This window comes from Strix aluco, chromosome 3 (assembly GCF_031877795.1).
Source record: "Strix aluco isolate bStrAlu1 chromosome 3, bStrAlu1.hap1, whole genome shotgun sequence".
NCBI classification, from domain to species: domain Eukaryota; kingdom Metazoa; phylum Chordata; class Aves; order Strigiformes; family Strigidae; genus Strix; species Strix aluco.
The window spans coordinates 16972204-16989645 of NC_133933.1; the positions used below are offsets into that span (position 1 = coordinate 16972204).

General features: G+C 41.1%; 1 protein-coding gene across 2 annotated transcripts in view; it reads right to left on the minus strand.

Annotated features, from left to right (window-relative positions):
* Nucleotides 1-16002, minus strand: part of ZC3H6 (zinc finger CCCH-type containing 6) — a 28833-nt gene extending 12831 nt beyond the window's left edge. Inside the window, exons 1-4 of one of the 2 annotated variants that reach the window (XM_074817565.1) lie at nucleotides 15304-16002; nucleotides 3484-3664; nucleotides 1987-2112; nucleotides 737-992 (exon numbers count right to left, since the gene is read on the minus strand). In XM_074817565.1, the coding sequence (XP_074673666.1) occupies nucleotides 737-992; nucleotides 1987-2112; nucleotides 3484-3664; nucleotides 15304-15395 (655 nt within the window). In that variant the 5' untranslated portion in view covers nucleotides 15396-16002. Of the gene's footprint in view, nucleotides 1-736; nucleotides 993-1986; nucleotides 2113-3483; nucleotides 3665-15303 lie in introns of those variants that run through there. The other variant, XM_074817566.1, reaches the window with a different exon arrangement.
* Between the last annotated feature and the right edge of the window lie 1440 nt (nucleotides 16003-17442).

Here is a 17442-nt window from a genome sequence, read left to right on the forward strand (position 1 = left end):
CAATGAATCGCACTACAACAGGAAGGAAATGATCAGACACCAAATGAAAGGTGCAAACAAGAATGCTTGCATAACCTGGCTTATATAAGTAAGGCATGAAATAAGGGCAGCAGGACTCTTTCAGGAATATGTTGCTCAAGAATACTTTTTCACCAGCATTTGTATCAGCCCAGCTTTGAATGCAAGTTGTGAAAAGAAAAATAAAAGTATACTTTATATATAAAGAATACTTGTGGGGTGTACTGATAGAAGTATTCAGGCACCTATGAAAATTTCTAGGTATTTAATATTTTGGCCTGAATTAGGTTTTGGAATTCACATATTTACATTCTGCCGCCCCTAACCGCCCCCCCCCTCGCCCCCCCCCCAATCAAGTTCCATTTCAGACTTTCAGAAACTACACCAGAAAGTCATTTTAGAACCCTACGATTTCTTACTCAAGCAGTTACACAACAAAGATCTTGGCTCTTTAATAGGGTTTTATTTGTTTATTTACTATATATATATTACCCAATGGTTGATCTTTTTCTTCAAAATATGCATCAGTGCAACCATATGATATTATTCCTTCCCAATGAGCAGCATTATCACTCACCGACAGGTGACTGCAAGCCCATAGGAAAGCCACCACTGGCAGCTTTCTTCATTTAGCTCTCAAGACAAACATCCTGAAACGATGCATGATACAACTGCTGCCACCATCCAGTACTACAGTGAACGATTCAAATTATCTTACCTTTCTGGATCCCTTTCATCCCCTGTTTTTTCACTGGTTCTTTCGGGAATGGAGGTCCTAAATCAGTACTGGAAGTCTCTTTAGCTTGCCTGTATTGTTTAAGCTGATCAGCAAAATCTTCATCCTTTTCTTCCTCATTATAATTACCAAAGTTTTCATCACTGTAATGACTATAGTCGTCATACTCCTTACTTTTTACATTTTTTTTATGTTGCATTTTCTGTGAACTCATGTAATTTCCTGATACGTGGCCATGCTGTATGAAAGGGATTGCATTGTTTAGAAGCAACTCAGTATTTCGGAAAACACCCCTCCAAACTGCTCTACAAAACCAGTTGGTTTTAGACTGGTTTATTGCCATGCTGTCTACCAGATCTGCACAAACAAGCATCAATAATACAGAGTGAAAAATCAAAAACTACTTTTGATTCTGAATGCATCAAAATTGGAAGAAAGATTAAAAAGATCAGCTTCAGCAACTATACTCCGGAAAACTTTTCAGTGAGGTTGACAAAGCATTTTAACATATGCAGTTCTAAGTGTACTAAGCGCTACTTAGATGAACTGTGATTAAAATAAATTTTTTCCATTCATGATCTCCATATCCTGACAATCTTGGACACAGATGGTGCAACCTGTCATGCCTCTGTCAGTCAGGACGAAATACTGCTTATCGCCACTCCTAAGCCAGCACTGTCCCTTCTCCCATTTCTTCAGTTTGTTAATAAATTAGGCTGGCTTAGAGGTTTCTGGAATGGTTTCAGGCTAAAAGGAAAAGTCTCCTCTCCTCTGAAGTACCAGAGTTTCATCACACTAGCTGTGGAGAATGGCATTCTATCTCACCCAGTGGTCTCAGGAGGGCTATCGAGCTGCACAGACTGAGAAAAGCCAGGACAAATTGAACTATCAGAAAACAGAACCAACTCCAGATATTTAAAGGTGACTTTTCAAGAGTTGTTTCCTCTTAGCACGGTCTAAATCCAATGCAGGTAATAATAAAGATATCTTAGTTGTTGCCTGATGGAGGGAAAAATAGTATCAGGCTTGTTTACACCACCTACATTCATGCCACAGATAATGCTTTACATTTGGAAATCTACCCAAGGAGATGGGAACTAGATGTGCTTCCTGAAATCTTTGACAATGGGTACTGTGATCAAGTCAGCCTTCAAAAACCGCACCATTTACATTTGCATTTTTTAAATTACACCTAAATAAAGACATGAGAAGTCAGTTTCAAAAAATACTACCTGACTGAACGAAGAATCATAATCTCTGTATGAAGAGCTGCTACTCTTTTTATGTGGTCTTTCTGTACGCTCAAGATCAGAGTCATGGCTGTAGTCTGAACTGTCATCACTGGAAGGAGAGTTATGCTGAAAAAAAGAAAATGGCTCTCAAACGTTGTTATAGAATTCTCTGTGTAACTGGTCTGCTGTATATGAACTTAAAGGAAGCATTAGCCTAATAAATGAAAATATTTTCTTAACTGTCAAAAATCTCTGCTTCTGGGGGAAGCTAAAGAAAGTACACCCCTTTGATGACCCACTCTTTTTATCAGAGAAAGAGATCTGATCTGATGAGGCTTCTGAATGTAAACATTGAGGGCTATGTGGTTTCTCTGGGTTAGGGTTATATCAACTTCCTACCGGTCTCTCTGAGTCCTGCTTCTTTGTGACATAGCAGGGATGCTGCTGGAAGGCTAACAAATCCGGGAGATGGCTAGAAACTTGCATATGACCATAGAAACCACCAGCATCCAATCATTAGCTGGGAGAAAATCCAGCGTTCCTGCATTACAAGTGTTTTATTTAGATGTACTGTTTTGCAGAAAGTTTAGAGGGGAAACCATACCAGAATACTGTATTTCTGTGATTTTTAGAGAATTACTATCAGGTTTAATTTTCTAGGTTAAAATTTTGTGAATGTCTTGAAGTTATTTAAGTTGATTAAAATGTGTATTAGAAACATTATCTTATTGAACTTTACTGAAGAATTCACTTAACTAGCCTGAAATACTCTCCCTCCATAAATATGATAATTAGCACAAAGAGTGAAATTGTCAATTTACATTTTGCCTCTTATCCTAAAAAACTCTCACTCTCTATGGTTCAGCTACCATTACTGTTGTCAGTGGCCACTGCTTAACTTAACCCCGCTGACTTAAAATTTAAACAATTTGAGAAATGGTTTAACACTTTGGCCTTTCATGTCAGAACTATGGCAACCATTGACAATGGCAAAGAGTAAAATGCTCATAAACATCAGTATTTTGTAAACTGCTATTAGAAAAAACATTGAAATAAATAAGCACCCAATAAAGATGTATATCACAAAAACAGTTACACCCACAGTCTAATTTGTTATTTCTTTTAAATATAAACAGATGAAAATCAAGTTTATGAAAATGCATTTAGGCAAAACTAACAAGTAAGTTTCCAAACTATCATCTGAAATGTGCTACGGCTGGATTATTTAAAGATTTATTGTCTCTTACGCCACATAAACTGTCACTGAAATGTGTGAATATGCACTTTCATGTGTCAAAAGTCTATTTTTCTTTCGTTAATATTGAAATGCATTGGTAAGACAGGAATCTCAAAAATTGCACTCAAAGAGCCTGAAGACTGCCTAAACAGCAGTCAAACCATTTTAGATTTCTCCTCTAATTCCCTGGATCCTTGTCTAAACCTGGAAACCTGGTATTAAAATAAACACCTCCAATATTTTGGCTTGCATTTCCTAACCTTATGCTTATCCCGTCTTCTCCTTTTTGATTTTTTCTTTTCTTTTTCTTTTTTGCGTTTCTTCCGTGATTTTCTATGTCCTTTTTCATTTTTCTGTTTATCATCACCTTTTGTACCATGTTCTTTCACATCTTCATATGCTGCATCATCTATTTCACCATCTTCTAGCTCTCCATCTTCTCTGTAGGAGGAAAAATATCAATACAATAAAATTACATATTATCCATCTCATCTGTCCAACAGTGCAGTAAAAACAAACACACCCAGTATTTATTTCCACCAGTTACATTTTGATACATGTGCATACACATTTTAATACATGTAACACCCCAAGAACTACTAGGATATTAGATTTTCTTTCAGAGTTACAGAAAAATGGAATGCAAGCCATTAAATGGCTTTGAATCTTACTGCAAAATTTTAAAATTTTAAAATTATGTGGGTTTTTTACTTCTCAGAACAAAGGTCCTCTTACATAGTTTTCTCCAACCTATATAAAAAACCCGCTTCAATATAAAGCAGACCATTGCCCTTAAACAGATTTCAAACTGAAGAGGTAGTTTCACCATCTCTAGAAATACTTCTACTACAATTACATGTATTTGCAGAACAGATGCGGTCAAAATTAAAGTCATTAAAACTCTCTGAAAACCATATAGTTAAAGAGTAGCAATAATGAAAACAAGCAGTTGGGCACTGCAGGAAAAACTGCATAGTAACACAAATACATTTCCTTCAACACATCAACTCCTGGAACTAAAGATGGGTATGTAGTATCTAGGGTGTAAGGGCCAAAGTCGCGAGCAATTTGAAAAAGGAGAATTAATTCACCCATTAGGTGGATTCTTCAGCAGAAATTGGTAGTAGTAGTTGACAAGAAAGAAGTAGTTAACATTTGAATGTCATTTGCTAGAATCTAAAATCTGACGGAAACCAGACATCTGATGATGTTATTTTTCTAAGCTACCCAGGGTAGATTTTTCTTTTTAAAATCTGTAACATTGACATTTGTAGGGGGTTGTTTTATACATCAATGAATACTGTAAATGGAACAATATGCATGTGAATATAACTTCTGCATATGAATGTGTCTGTCTCAAAAATCTTCAAACTGGAGTAACATCAAAGGATGATTAAAAAAAAACAAAAAACAAACTAACACAAAATGAAAAACTTTTAAGTGCTTATAGACTGAATAACAGAAAGGACTGTGCTTATCTCCATCAGTAGGGAAAAAAAGTTTCTATGATTACATAAGACTTTAAATAAAGTTTTGTCCACTGACCCAAACAATAACAACCCTGAATATATTTTACCATGAAAGAAACATTTTGACAAAACACTAGCTAACCTGTTTCTCATTCTTATTTCAGACAGAACTGCTGAAGCAATCTCAACTCCCCTTCTACTATTTGGTATTTGCTGGGTTTTGGTTGTGGAAGAATTTACTGCTTTTAAAGGTTTATAATTGGCTCTACATAACTATTTCTACATTACCACTACTTCAGGAATTCAGCCTGTGCAGGCATCATGGAATCTTACAGAAACTCAGTCCTGAATTTTGACATGGAGATTGCTTGAAAATGCCATCAGAGGTATGGTGTCCGAAACCCTCACTCCTTGAACATACCAGATTCAGCAAATGGTGGTGGCAGCAAGGGGAGGAGCCTGTAGATACTAGAAAACTATATACATTAAAGAACTAAAATCAAACAAGACCAAACTAGTGCTGGGGGCAGTAGAAGGTTTTAGGACAGAAGTAGCGATTAAGCTATTAAATTGCCTTACAATTTTTCCACTTCAGTCTGGTATTCACAACATATTAGCTAACCTGATGACCAATCCTGTCTACTTCAAGGAACTGCAAATAGTAGGAAGGGGGAAGGACTCAGCAGAAAGTGAAAGACCTGAGTCTCCACAGTAAAAAAAACAGTGGTTAAGAAGTTAGAAGCAACCCGAAGTCCTGACTTTTTGTAAGAGGAGTAAATAGATATGCCAGGGAGAACAAAAGGGAACAAAACACGTCTGCTGTATTGTCACCTTGTATGTCCTGCAACTTCTTAGAACTGAATGCTCTTAGCAACCACAATGCAAAAAAGAAAACAAAACCGAAGCAAAGCAAATAGAAAACCTCCACCAAGATATGATTATAGATCATTAGCCAGCCAAAAAATGGAAGAAACTCCCCACACACACATTCAGACTATCGACTCGCATAAAGGCTTTGCAGAAAAACTAAGGAAATCCATCCATTTCAAAGTACCACCTCTTCACCTTTAATTCTCAACTACTGGTGGGATCCTACAGCATATCTATGGCAACTGCAACACTTTCCCATCATCTCATGGCAGCCCACTGCAACGACGTAAAAACGAGTTATATACATCCGAGCCTCATGAAGATGCTTCACCGTATTACACGATCGAGAAGGGAACTCTAAGAACAATTCTAAGCAACACACAAGGGCAGCTGGCCTATCTAGCCATTGCAAAAAAAAGTACTCTGGAATATGTGAGAAAATAATATTCTAGACAAGTACTGAAGACAGTTTTGTTTTGCTAAGTAGCGTGAAGTAACAGGTCTGGAAAGAAGGAAAGTTTCTAAGAAGCTGTCAAATGTCAAAATATTAAAAAGTGGGCATAAGAAGATTTAATCTGAAAAAAAAGATTCTGCTATGGAAGGTGTCATTCAAAGACCATCACTCACACTGACGGGCAGTAAAAGAAAGTTCTCAGCAAGCAGTGAGTGAAGTTTGAGGTCTTACTGCCACAGGGAGTTGTTGAAGCAGACAGCAGCAGCCACAGAAAGGGACAGACAAATTCACAGAAAACAAGCCTGTTAAAGGATGGCTCTTCCCTCCAACACACCGAATACAACGGCCCATGCTAAGAAAACAAAAGGGAACTTAGAAAGACGGTAAAGAAAACTGCTTAACTGCTATGCCTTAAGCTTAGCTACAATGCAAATGCAGTCATCACTGGCTTTGCTTATGGCCTTAAACATTTACTTGGTCACATTTTGAAAAGGACATTATTTTTTAGTGCAAATATAAACCAGTATGAAGCCAAAGTGAGCTTTTGAACAAGTAAAGGAAATTAATAAAGGTATGCCCACTACCAAGTGGGCACCAAACAAGAAGTACAGCGGCAGCTTCGGCACCCATTTTTATGTGATTTTTACAAGGTGCTCACACAAAATCCTTACAGAGCCTCGTGAAGGAGAACATAACACCAAGATATTCTATTCCCATACTTAAAAAGAGATAAAGGATCTTCAGAATATGTATCCCAAACGTAAAATAAATCCTGTCTTCAAACACCACGGTGTCCGTTATCAGTATTCCCTGACAAATTCTGAAGTACATCATAAAATATCCCAAGAAAGCATTTGTCACGTCATTCCAGGAGATACTTGATTAATAAAGTGTGCCTAATGAAAGTGGAACACAAATATTTATGAAACACCTGCAGCTATTAGAAAAAACAACCTTTCATATTTTGACATGAGCTAAACTTACTCTCTCAAGGATGTCTACTCAATTAAAATATCCTCTTAATTAAAATGCCTACTGAAAACGCTCTTTGGGAAATAAGGTATTTACCAGTTACCAGCTCCTTTGGGAACTGCCATCATATATTTACACTTCTGGGATGCATCCAGGACTCGAATAACTTTCTAGGCAAAACAATCGTGCAGAATCTCAGTAATACTATCCTTTGGATTGCACTTCAAAGGTAAGATTACAAAAGCCCTCTAATCCCCAAATGCCTAAATTCTTTCCATAACATCCTAGAATTTTCCAAGCATTGAGCTTCAAGAATGTGAAGGAAAAAAAAAAAAAAAAAGACTGGATAAATATGATTTGAAAAGATAATGGTAAAAAATTTATCATTTCTTGGAAATAATTATTCTTCAAAGAAAGTTTAAAGGAAGTGATAGGGCTGAATTACCTTCCGTTTTATATGGTTTTTTCCCCCATTTAAAATCTAAACTGGAGCTGTACGTGAGAAAGTGAGTGTAGAACCTACCCCTTTGAGAAGTTCACTTCCTAAATATATTCTACAGACTTGGCCATAGCAAGCAGCTTTGGGAAGAGCTTTCAGTGATGTGAACCAAGACTGCCTCTTTTTCCACTATGAGCAATAAAAGTCAACAAACAGATGTGGTCTGGAAAAAACACAGCTAGCAGATGATTTTCTAGGAAATGGGTCTGAGTCTTAGGTTACCCTTGGCAGGTATCTACAGGAAACAAACCACAACACTGATCTAACAAGAGGGAACGTGAACTTCTGTTTTGCAAAGTACAGCTTCTTGCCTACAGAATGCCTTAGTATGCTTATATTATTGCTGGAAATGCCTGACACACAAAACCCAAAATTTTCTTAATCTACAAAAGCAAGAAAGTATAATTTTGTTGTCTTTTTCAAGATTCACTTCTCTTTCAACTACCTTACCCTACAAAACAATACACCACAAAACCTTCACTGAAATAATGCCAACAAGCTGTGGGGAAAATAGTTTACAATGCCTACACAAGGCATACCTCGGGAGTCAAAAAGCTGCTGCACTGGCAATTTTTAACTTCTGCCATGTATTATTTTCTTGGGATTCTACACTTGTATTTGCAAAGGCTGAACTAAATCTGATGCATCTTCAGATTAACAGAAGTTAATCCCTGACCTATTACAGTGCAAACCTGCAGTATAAAATTCTGGCACAGAAAATAGCAGAAGAGGTTAACTCACCTCTAACCAGAAATCTCAGCTAGCATTACCAAGCCCTTCCCATCCTAGTGCATTTTAAGTCCTTTTGGAAGAGAAACAAAAGCATCTTCATTAAATACCCAGTTTAAATTGCTTAGAGGTATTTAGCTACCACTGCCTGACCTACTGGAACTCCTTCGTAAAGAGCCCTGGGTGACTCAAATGATTAAAACAAGTTGCCATACAGTACCACTATCTCCTCATAACCCATGGGACAGCAAATGCAGTCTTGGAATCCAGAACACAGGAGATGCAAAATTAAGTAACACCACCTAGACTCCAGGAGCTAAACAAATCCTAACTAAACAAAAGGCAGCATACTGGCCATGATTTTTCCTATCAATCCCTGTACAAGGACTACGTACACACATAAGAAATTTGGTTCATCTCCAAATGCAAGCGAAAGAACTAAAATCACTGATGGATCACTCCTCTTCCGCAATCTCCAGATACTCAGAACTTGACGGATGTGTGAAAACAAAACCAGAACGCATTTCTACTGTCCCAAGTGTATTTCTAAAGCACCTCCAAAATGGATTAGAAAGGCACATAAGTCAAATTATCTTTCAGGAGGAATCAGTCTGGTGAAATCACTGAAAGAGCAGTTATGCAAATATTTGGTTAGGGAAAACAAACCCACACATAATTCAACATTATTCTAGTGTTTGCAGTTTAATTTCTAACATTCAGGCTCGACTTTAACTTACCTTTCTTGCCCTTAGTCCAAGTCATTTTTAAAAATAGCATTCTTTATGTTCAAAGAAGATTTACAACTCAACCTCCCTAAGTCCAAGATACAAAAACAAGATGTATTTTCTGAGTACACTGATGATCGTAGCTCTGAAATATTTTAAGAAAACTAAAAGGATTTTTTTCCTGTGGCACTGTTCTTCCAATCTTCCTAACGGAAGTACTTAGCATACTTGCAGGTACAGCAGGTGCTACCTAAGAATCACACTTCTGTATGTTTTAAGAACTTACATGAAAAATGTAAATCTCTTATCATCAAACATTTTCTGTTAAGTCCATTTTTGGTAGGTTTGATTCACAGCTGAGGAAAGGTCTCATTTAAAAAGAATTACATTTTGTTTTACAATATGATGTTTTTGACTTTATTTACAAGCCTTAAAGAGAATATTAATAGTCAAGACTTTCTGAAAGCATTACCAAGACTAGAAAAAGTATACAGTAGATAAAAATTAAAGGCTGCAAACATCTCCCTTTTGTACACATAAAGGACACAGTAGCAAGAATGCAAACTTTATACACGAGCAGATCTCTAACACATTACGTAATAAATTATTTTTTAAGCAGCTACTAATTTCTGGTGATAACTGAATATTACTGTTCAAAAAGAAAATAAAATCTATTTCTTCCTAAAGTGAGTGCATTGTTAAACCTTAACCTCTTTTTTCTGCAATTAGTTCTAGAAGTGACAGGTTATCAGAAAACATCAAGGATGTCTAAAAACTCATCTTCTTGTACAGAAACAGTATGTTAACAGCCTTTAATTTACTGGGGCTGATAACAGCATCATATACTTGTTCTGCTGGCCTCTGAGTACCTGTGATAGGGACATACAATGCAGCAGAGAGAGTTTAAACTGATGGGAAACCTGAGTGTTTTTGACACTGGTCAAGACTTAGTCAAAAAGCCTTACACACCCCTCCCAGATATTTTTCCTACTTAGCTTCCTTTGGGCATGTTTTTCTTAGGACCCCAAACTAGATTTCTCCCTCCAACCCTATTCTAGCTCCTCATACACTCCTGCTGCTTCATATAACCCTCCTGCAAATATTTTCCACACTCTATGCATCTAGAAAAACATGGTGCTATGCAGCACTCGTGACTACACAGACATCCATGGCTATCACTTCTCATCATTACATGCTCACTGTCCTGTTCACTAACACGTGGTGAACCCACAATACTCTCACAGGTAAAATTTTGGTTTTATAAAATTATGGAGAGCACAATAACTCAGATACAATTCAAATGACATGAAAATTACATGTCTAAAATAAGATCTTAAGAGTGCTAAAAGTCAGAAATTAATTTGTCCTAGCACACTGCTACACAAAAGAATTTATGAATCAATAAGGAAAATAACTACAAAACTAGAAGGTGTTGTTGCAGTTAACACAACAAGCCAGTGTCCAGTGAGAACCGGTGCTGGGTTCTTTGGCAATGTTATGCAAGTCACAGCACTTTTCAGCTGACCGTTAGTTTTGACCACTCTGCAAATGTGAAGTTGTTTTCATCTACAGCCAGGCAGCGAAACTCATCATGAAAAGTTACAGACCAGATTGCCTGGGGTTTTTAACGTCTGTTTTGCTTTCATTCCCAGGGCTAGCTGTAACAGATACTATGTTTCCATAAAATGGGAGAAGGAAGTAAGAAAGACAGCAGTGAGACATGCTAAAGAATAGCTTCCTGTGGGGGTACTGCAGGCCAATGAACAACCTTTGGACAATCCACCTTCTCACCCTGCTGCCTAACCATCTCCAGTCTCTGGGGTTTATTACCATAGAAGAAATTACAGAAATTCACACAGGCCACCTCCTCCTCAGAGTAACAGCCACCTGCATTTCTGCCACTCCTGCCATGTTTACTGGATGGCAAGCAAGCCTTGTTTGCCCACAGGGCATATTTGGGAGTGATTATCTCTTTACTTCCTAGTTTCCTAATATCAAAGCAAGTTTTGAAATCATGCTCAAAACCAGTAAATCACTACAAGGCTGCATTCAGTGATCACAAACAACTTCAATTTAACATGAACACATTCTTTGGTGATGATTACTGAAAAAAGAAAATCTCTAACAACAGCTATAAGTAAACATTTTCAAACCAAACTACGCACATGTGGACAGGGGGCATTAAAGCACTGGATAGAATGAGAGATGCATTTAAGTCATCAAGTTTAACTAAAGATGGATGGAAGCCTTGTGGTAAGGAAGACTGGGAGAGCAGTCAGGCTGGACAAGAGCAGCTAGGATTAGAGGAGATCTTTAGCTCTTCTGCTCCACAAATGCTTCCCTGATTTGTAACACTACGACGCTTCACAGAGCTGAGGAACACGCGGATCAAGACAAGACACAGGCAAAGCCGCTTGCAGTATAATATTGACTAAGCAGTAACGGAGAAAATGTACAACTAAGGTATATAGTACAGATTTCAATTTGCTGTTACTCATCTTGGTTACAGCCCACCACTTGCATTTTTCCCTTTACTTGCCACTGGCTGTAATTTAGCAGAGCAGGTCTCCATTACAGTGAACCAGACAGACCTGTTAGAGCAGGAAAGTGTAAATCATGCTCGCCAAGGACAGGAGCGCAAAACTGGTACGTGGAAAGGGAGCAGTTGGAAGAGGAAACTGAGAAAATAAAGTACAAACAAAGGGGTGGCTGGGTAGAGTCTCTATTCACCCGGCTCATCTGGACGTACACCAGGCACACACAGCTGGCAAAGGAGAGGCTTTGGAAGAGCAGCACCACAACTAGCAGCAGGCAGACTCACATCATCAAACACTTCAGCTATCCTTCATAAAACTCAAATCAGTTTATCTTGAATAAGAAAGTGACTATGCCAACTCCATTTTTAAATGTAAAAATTATACCAAATACATAAGGAAAAAGTGTACAATGAGAATTAGCGTGGTTCTTGGGAAAAGGAATCTGAAATGCAACAGAGAAGCCCAGCTTTGAAGTGGATTTTCTAAACACCCTCTGCAAAAATCAGGACAATTTTCTAAAGAAAGTTCACAGGCCACTCAGGTGTCTGTTGGAGAGCTGTCTCTAATGTGGAATTACCATTATTGAACCATGAACAAGCAGAAAGGGGCCTGATACTTACACTTGCAATGCAACTCATAAGACCATGCTGGCTATAGAAGCATTGTTGCACGCCTGTGATCTGTGAGTTAGCATCTCAATGTTCAGACCTATCCTGAAGTCACTGCTATTTTTACAGCAGAAAGTGGTATAAAAAAATCTCCAAGTCTGGAGATTAAATGACAGTAAAGCAGAGATAGCCAACAGAAAGTATCAATACCAACCTAATGTTTTAGATTTCAAAATAAATGAACTCTAATTTATTTTCTAAACTTCCTGGCAATTGCAAATCTGGCACCGATTTCAAATGCTGAACCAACCGTGGCAAACAAGTTCTTCTCTCGCCTGTAACAGCTCACTATTAGTCAGAAAATCAAAGTCTGCAGAAGTCTTCATGAGGACTGAATTCTTTTATATTTGTGACAAGCATTTAGTTCCTCTCTTAGGCATGTACATTCATCTACAGCATGATGTATAGGTGGGACAATGACTACAAAATAGAGTTTAAGAGAAACATGAAGAGCCTGGTCCTGCAAACAATGGTAACAGCAACCACAAACTATCACAAGTAATTGGACCTTGCTGACCTCCGGAAGACAGCAATAATTTGCACATTTACACACATTTGTGTATTTATTTGCTGTAACTGAATCTGCCTACACCCTGCCTCTGACTTCTTTCTTACCGTATCAAAGATTACCTATGTAACAAGCAACCCTTAATAAAACCTAACTTTACAGGAAAAGCTTTAAAAAAACACCTGTTATCCCTGTGTATATAAAGTCTCAAATACTTCATCAATGTCTCCACAATGAGTTAATTAAAAATTTTAAAGAATGAAAAATCTTCCTCACTTAATCAGTTGCCCCATCTATAAACCAAGAAAACAAAGACTTTGGATTAACAGTCTTCCAATTTATAATATTCAAGGTGTGGACAGACAAGGTTTTTTTACTATTTTCTACTGCTCAGAAACACTAACCAGCTTCTTTATAATTCCACAGATCAGCTCAAAATCAAACTAACTAAACGTTAACAGAAAAGCTATTAATTTATGCTGCATAGATTGATCTGTTAAATGATTTCAGCAGCTTCCTGTTATGGACTGTACCTACAGTAAATTAGTCCTACTGAGCTACCAATGCAGTAAAAAACTGATTGCAAGACAAAACGTATTGAAACTAGACGTGTTAATTTTAAAATACCAAACTAGTATTACAGTGAGACCCCAACTCAAGGTAACTCAGAATATGAGTGTATCAGGTACGTGCATCTCTCCCATAGACCTTACAACTGGCTTTTCAACTGACTACAACGGAGACTGGACAAAACCAATTCAGTACTAAAAAATGTTCACCATTAAAGCTGTGCTGCCCCTCCCCTTGGTGAGTCAACTGTGTTTTCTGTGGAGGGAAAGACCCCGTTTCTCTTTAGGCCTTCCCAGTCACCAACTGGTAGCAAAATCTTTTTATGCTTCAGAAAGCTTAAATATTACATTTTGATGGGATTACATATGCACACCTAATATAATACAAATACTTATATTTTGGGCTGGTTTTTATAACAATGCTCTAGGTGTATTAAGAATACACTTTACACATCTCGGATCAGAGGGGAACAGAAGTTTTACAAAAGTCTTGTTTACAAAAAGTATTATTTAACAGGTAAATGTGTTTATTGTTAGTCTTCTGCTCTTCTGAAATTAAAACATTATAAAGTGATGTTTACAAATTAACCTGTATTAAAAGTACATTAGACTACTAGGTAGTACTTATTTATTCTATTTCGTAATTTACCAGTGTAACAACAGGCATACTGGTGAGAGGAACTCTATTTGTCAACATCACGTGAGTAACTCCAAGTTAGAAAAAATATGCTTCCAGCAGAACAGTGGGTAACTTGGGCTTGTCCTCACGGAGGACTTTAAAACACAAAGTATTTTCAATCCCTGAAACAGTAAAAAGTCACAGACTTCCTAACTCCAGGAACTCTGAAACACTTTGCCTGCTACTGCTGGAGAATTTTAATACATAGTTATGCCCTATCTTCAGTAATCCCAGTGGATTACTAGTTTGCTTTTTACACAGCACTCTTTTTGGAACATACACCATGACACAATTTACACTGTTTCACAATTAAAAGCAGGAAGAATCAGCAAGAATCAGCAGCTCTGGGGTCTGCCCTGAACTTGTCACTCAATCACAGTATGATTTTTGGATCAGTCAGTCAGCTCGTGCAGCTTCCCAATTTGTAACACAGAATTAGTGACTCCTTCTCCAGTGAGGGAACGGTTACGTTCACTCACAAGACCTCTTTTTTTTTTTTTTTTCTCTGTGTTTTTCAGTCCTCTGAAGCAAGTACCAAGCACAGTTGTGGAGCTGTGTGGGGAGGACAGACTGAAGCCCAGCTGTCAAAACCCAGCATTTTTAACTCCTGCAGTTGTGTCACGAATGCTCTGAGTAGATGTAGACCGAAGGACTGGTTGCTGTCACCCTGGCATAGTATTTTTGGATCTAGTTAGGAAGGCCAGGGCTGCCTGGAGAAAGGATTTGAATTTCCAGCAGCTGCAGGAGAGAAAGGGAGGGAGGAACAGAGGTCCTTTCACCAGGAACAGGACTCTGGTTTTCTGCGCATGGGGATTGAGAGGTGGCAAAGATAACGTCAGTCAGACCTTAATCTGCATAAAAAAAGATCCAGTTAAATGTGTACGGTGTAATCTGGCAAGAAAATGACATTAAATATGGATCTAGTGAGAGATTCTTGTATGAACAAAAACAACAGAAAAAAAAAAAACAACCCACAACTCAAAAGCACCCTTTCCTACCTGACTCTAGCAGCACCAGGGCAAGGGAGAAAAAGAACAATGGTGACATTCAACAGACACCCGCTGGAAAGTGCAATTTATGGAAAGAAATGGAAAACAGTCCCCCTTCCCAGCCAGAGTAAATAAATGAAGATGTAAAACGCATGCATTCCAAAAAATAAAACCCTACTAATAATGCACTTCTAATTCAGTGACACCCCCCCTCCCCTCCCTGCATTCCCCACCACCACCACCACCCCCCCAGTCCTCACCCCGGTCTTCCAGCCTGAAGGTGACCTGCCCCCACAAAAACATCGTTAACCCCCTAGGCACATTAACACACAGCATCATCATCATTATCAGCATCACCATCACCCCACTAGTATCACCATTATGAGAAGCGGAGAGAAGAATGTTACTCGACCTTTCGTCCCCTGCATGTTGCCTGTCAGAGTCGGGCATGTTTGGGTCAAGAACTGGGTTTGGGGGTTTGGAGAACAGGCTTTCAAAGGCCATTGTGCTGGCTGTGGTGTGGTGAGGAGGAGGAGGGAGGTGGAGGAAGGCAGGACACTGCCGCTGCCCGTGGTGCGGAGGGAGGAGGAGGAGGTGGCGGCGGCGGCGGCGCGCACAGCCGCTCTGGGGGCGGCTCGGTGAGGAGGAGGGTCGGGTCCCTCAGTGAGGAGAGATGATGAAGGTTTCACTCACGGTTACTTAGTGAGACACTAACGGGCACTCAGTGCAGGGCGAGGCTGCACAGGCTGAGCCCGGCCGCCCCGCGCGGGCAGGAGGAGGAAGAGGCAGCAGCGGCGGCGGCTCGGAGGAGCAGGCCCGGGGCACAGGAGAACGAGAGGACACACACACGGGGGAAGGGAGGTGCTGGTGGCCGGAGATGGCTGCCCTAATTCTTCCTTACAAACATGGCGCCCGCTCGAGGCACTCTCACAAAATGGCGGCGGCGGCGGCGGCAGCGGCGGCGGCGGAGGAGAACGGCGGCGGCGGCGGCGGCAGCGACCCCCGGCGCTTGCCCCCCAGCTCGCTCAGCGGCCGCGGCCCGCACGCGCCGCCGCCACCACCACCACTGCGTCTTCCGCGCCCGTCGGGGCCGCGATGGCGTCGCCTCGCGCTGGCCGCCGCCGCCGCCGCCCGCGATCACGCTCCTCCTCCGACAGCCGCCGCCGCCCCGCCCCCCACGAGCCGCCGTTGGCTGGCGGCGCCGCGCGTCACCGGGCCGGCCGAGCCACCCATTGGCGGCGGCGCGCCGCCCGTCACGCCGCCGTGACGTCGCGCGAGCGCGGCGGGCCCCGCCCTCCCCCGCCGCCCCGCGCAGAGCGAGGTGTGCGCGCGCTTGCGCGCGCCCCAGAGGGGGCCGGGGGTGGGGCTGGGGCCCCGCCCCGCCTCGCCGCGTGCGGGCTGGCGTCACGTGCGCGCGCCGCCGGCCGTTATGGCGGCCGCTGATGGCGGACGTTGTCCGTTATGGAGCTTCCGGGCCACCCCCACCTCCCCCTCGGGCGGCTTCCGCCCCGCGCCGCCTCGCGAGAGCCCAGAGCGGAACCCGCCCCCCCCCCCACCCCCCGGCCGTTCCTTTCACGGTGCCACTGCTGGGGGAGCCCGCGGCCTGCCGTCGCCTGCCCGCCCCACCGCTGGGCCAGGCCTCCTGCCTGCCCTCGGCAGCGCTGGCCCTTCATTCTTTCCGAGAGTGACATTTCTAATTAAAACAAGTGTTTCCCAGCCCAGGGTGGTTGTCAGACGCGTGGTCCTTCCCCGGTAAAGGCCATCGCCCTGTGCTTCCTCGGGCTGGGGAGCGTTTAAAATGAGGGGCCTAGAGTTGTCTGCACCTTAGCCGAGACAGGTAATAAAACTGTGTACTTAGAGAAGGGATCATTGGTCGGGGTGTGATAAAACCCGGTATTAAAGTGGTTAAGATACATAGGTTAAGGGAGGATAGACTTTGGTTGGCATCACTCCATAATGACTATTCTGTTAATAAACGGGAGGAAACTGAAAGCTCATTAAGAAAGCATTAATAGAGCTATGGAACAAAGTGCTAAAGAGCCTTATTGAAGCCAACAATGAAAAAACCAACCTTGCAGTGTTCATGTAGATGACCGTACAACTTTGTGCTGTAACTGGGGCAGGCGTGACCTGTGCCTTCAGCAGCTGGTGCTGGATCACAGCCCCTTGTGGGCTGACGTTCCCCCATCCTCTCGCTGCTCTGGTAACGCAGGCGGCAGCTCTCAGCATCCCTTTCTGTGGGTATCGTTTTGCCTTTTCACTAAATTTCATTCTCTGCTGCAATACTGCATCTCCAAGTTCAGTACCTTCACCTCAGGACAGCCTTGTCCAACTCAAATAAATAGTATCAGCTGTAGATGTCACTCCATTGCTCATCATTTCTTCCATAAACTTTATGTGTCTGTTTACAACAGCACTGGCACCAAGATGGAGATATCCCACCTGCTAGACCTCCACATGCTGAGAGCTGCCCTTTTATTCCTACCGTGGTTCTGCTGACTTTCAGCAGTTCATAGTCCCCAGGAGAAGCTTGTTTGTTGTTCTCTAACCA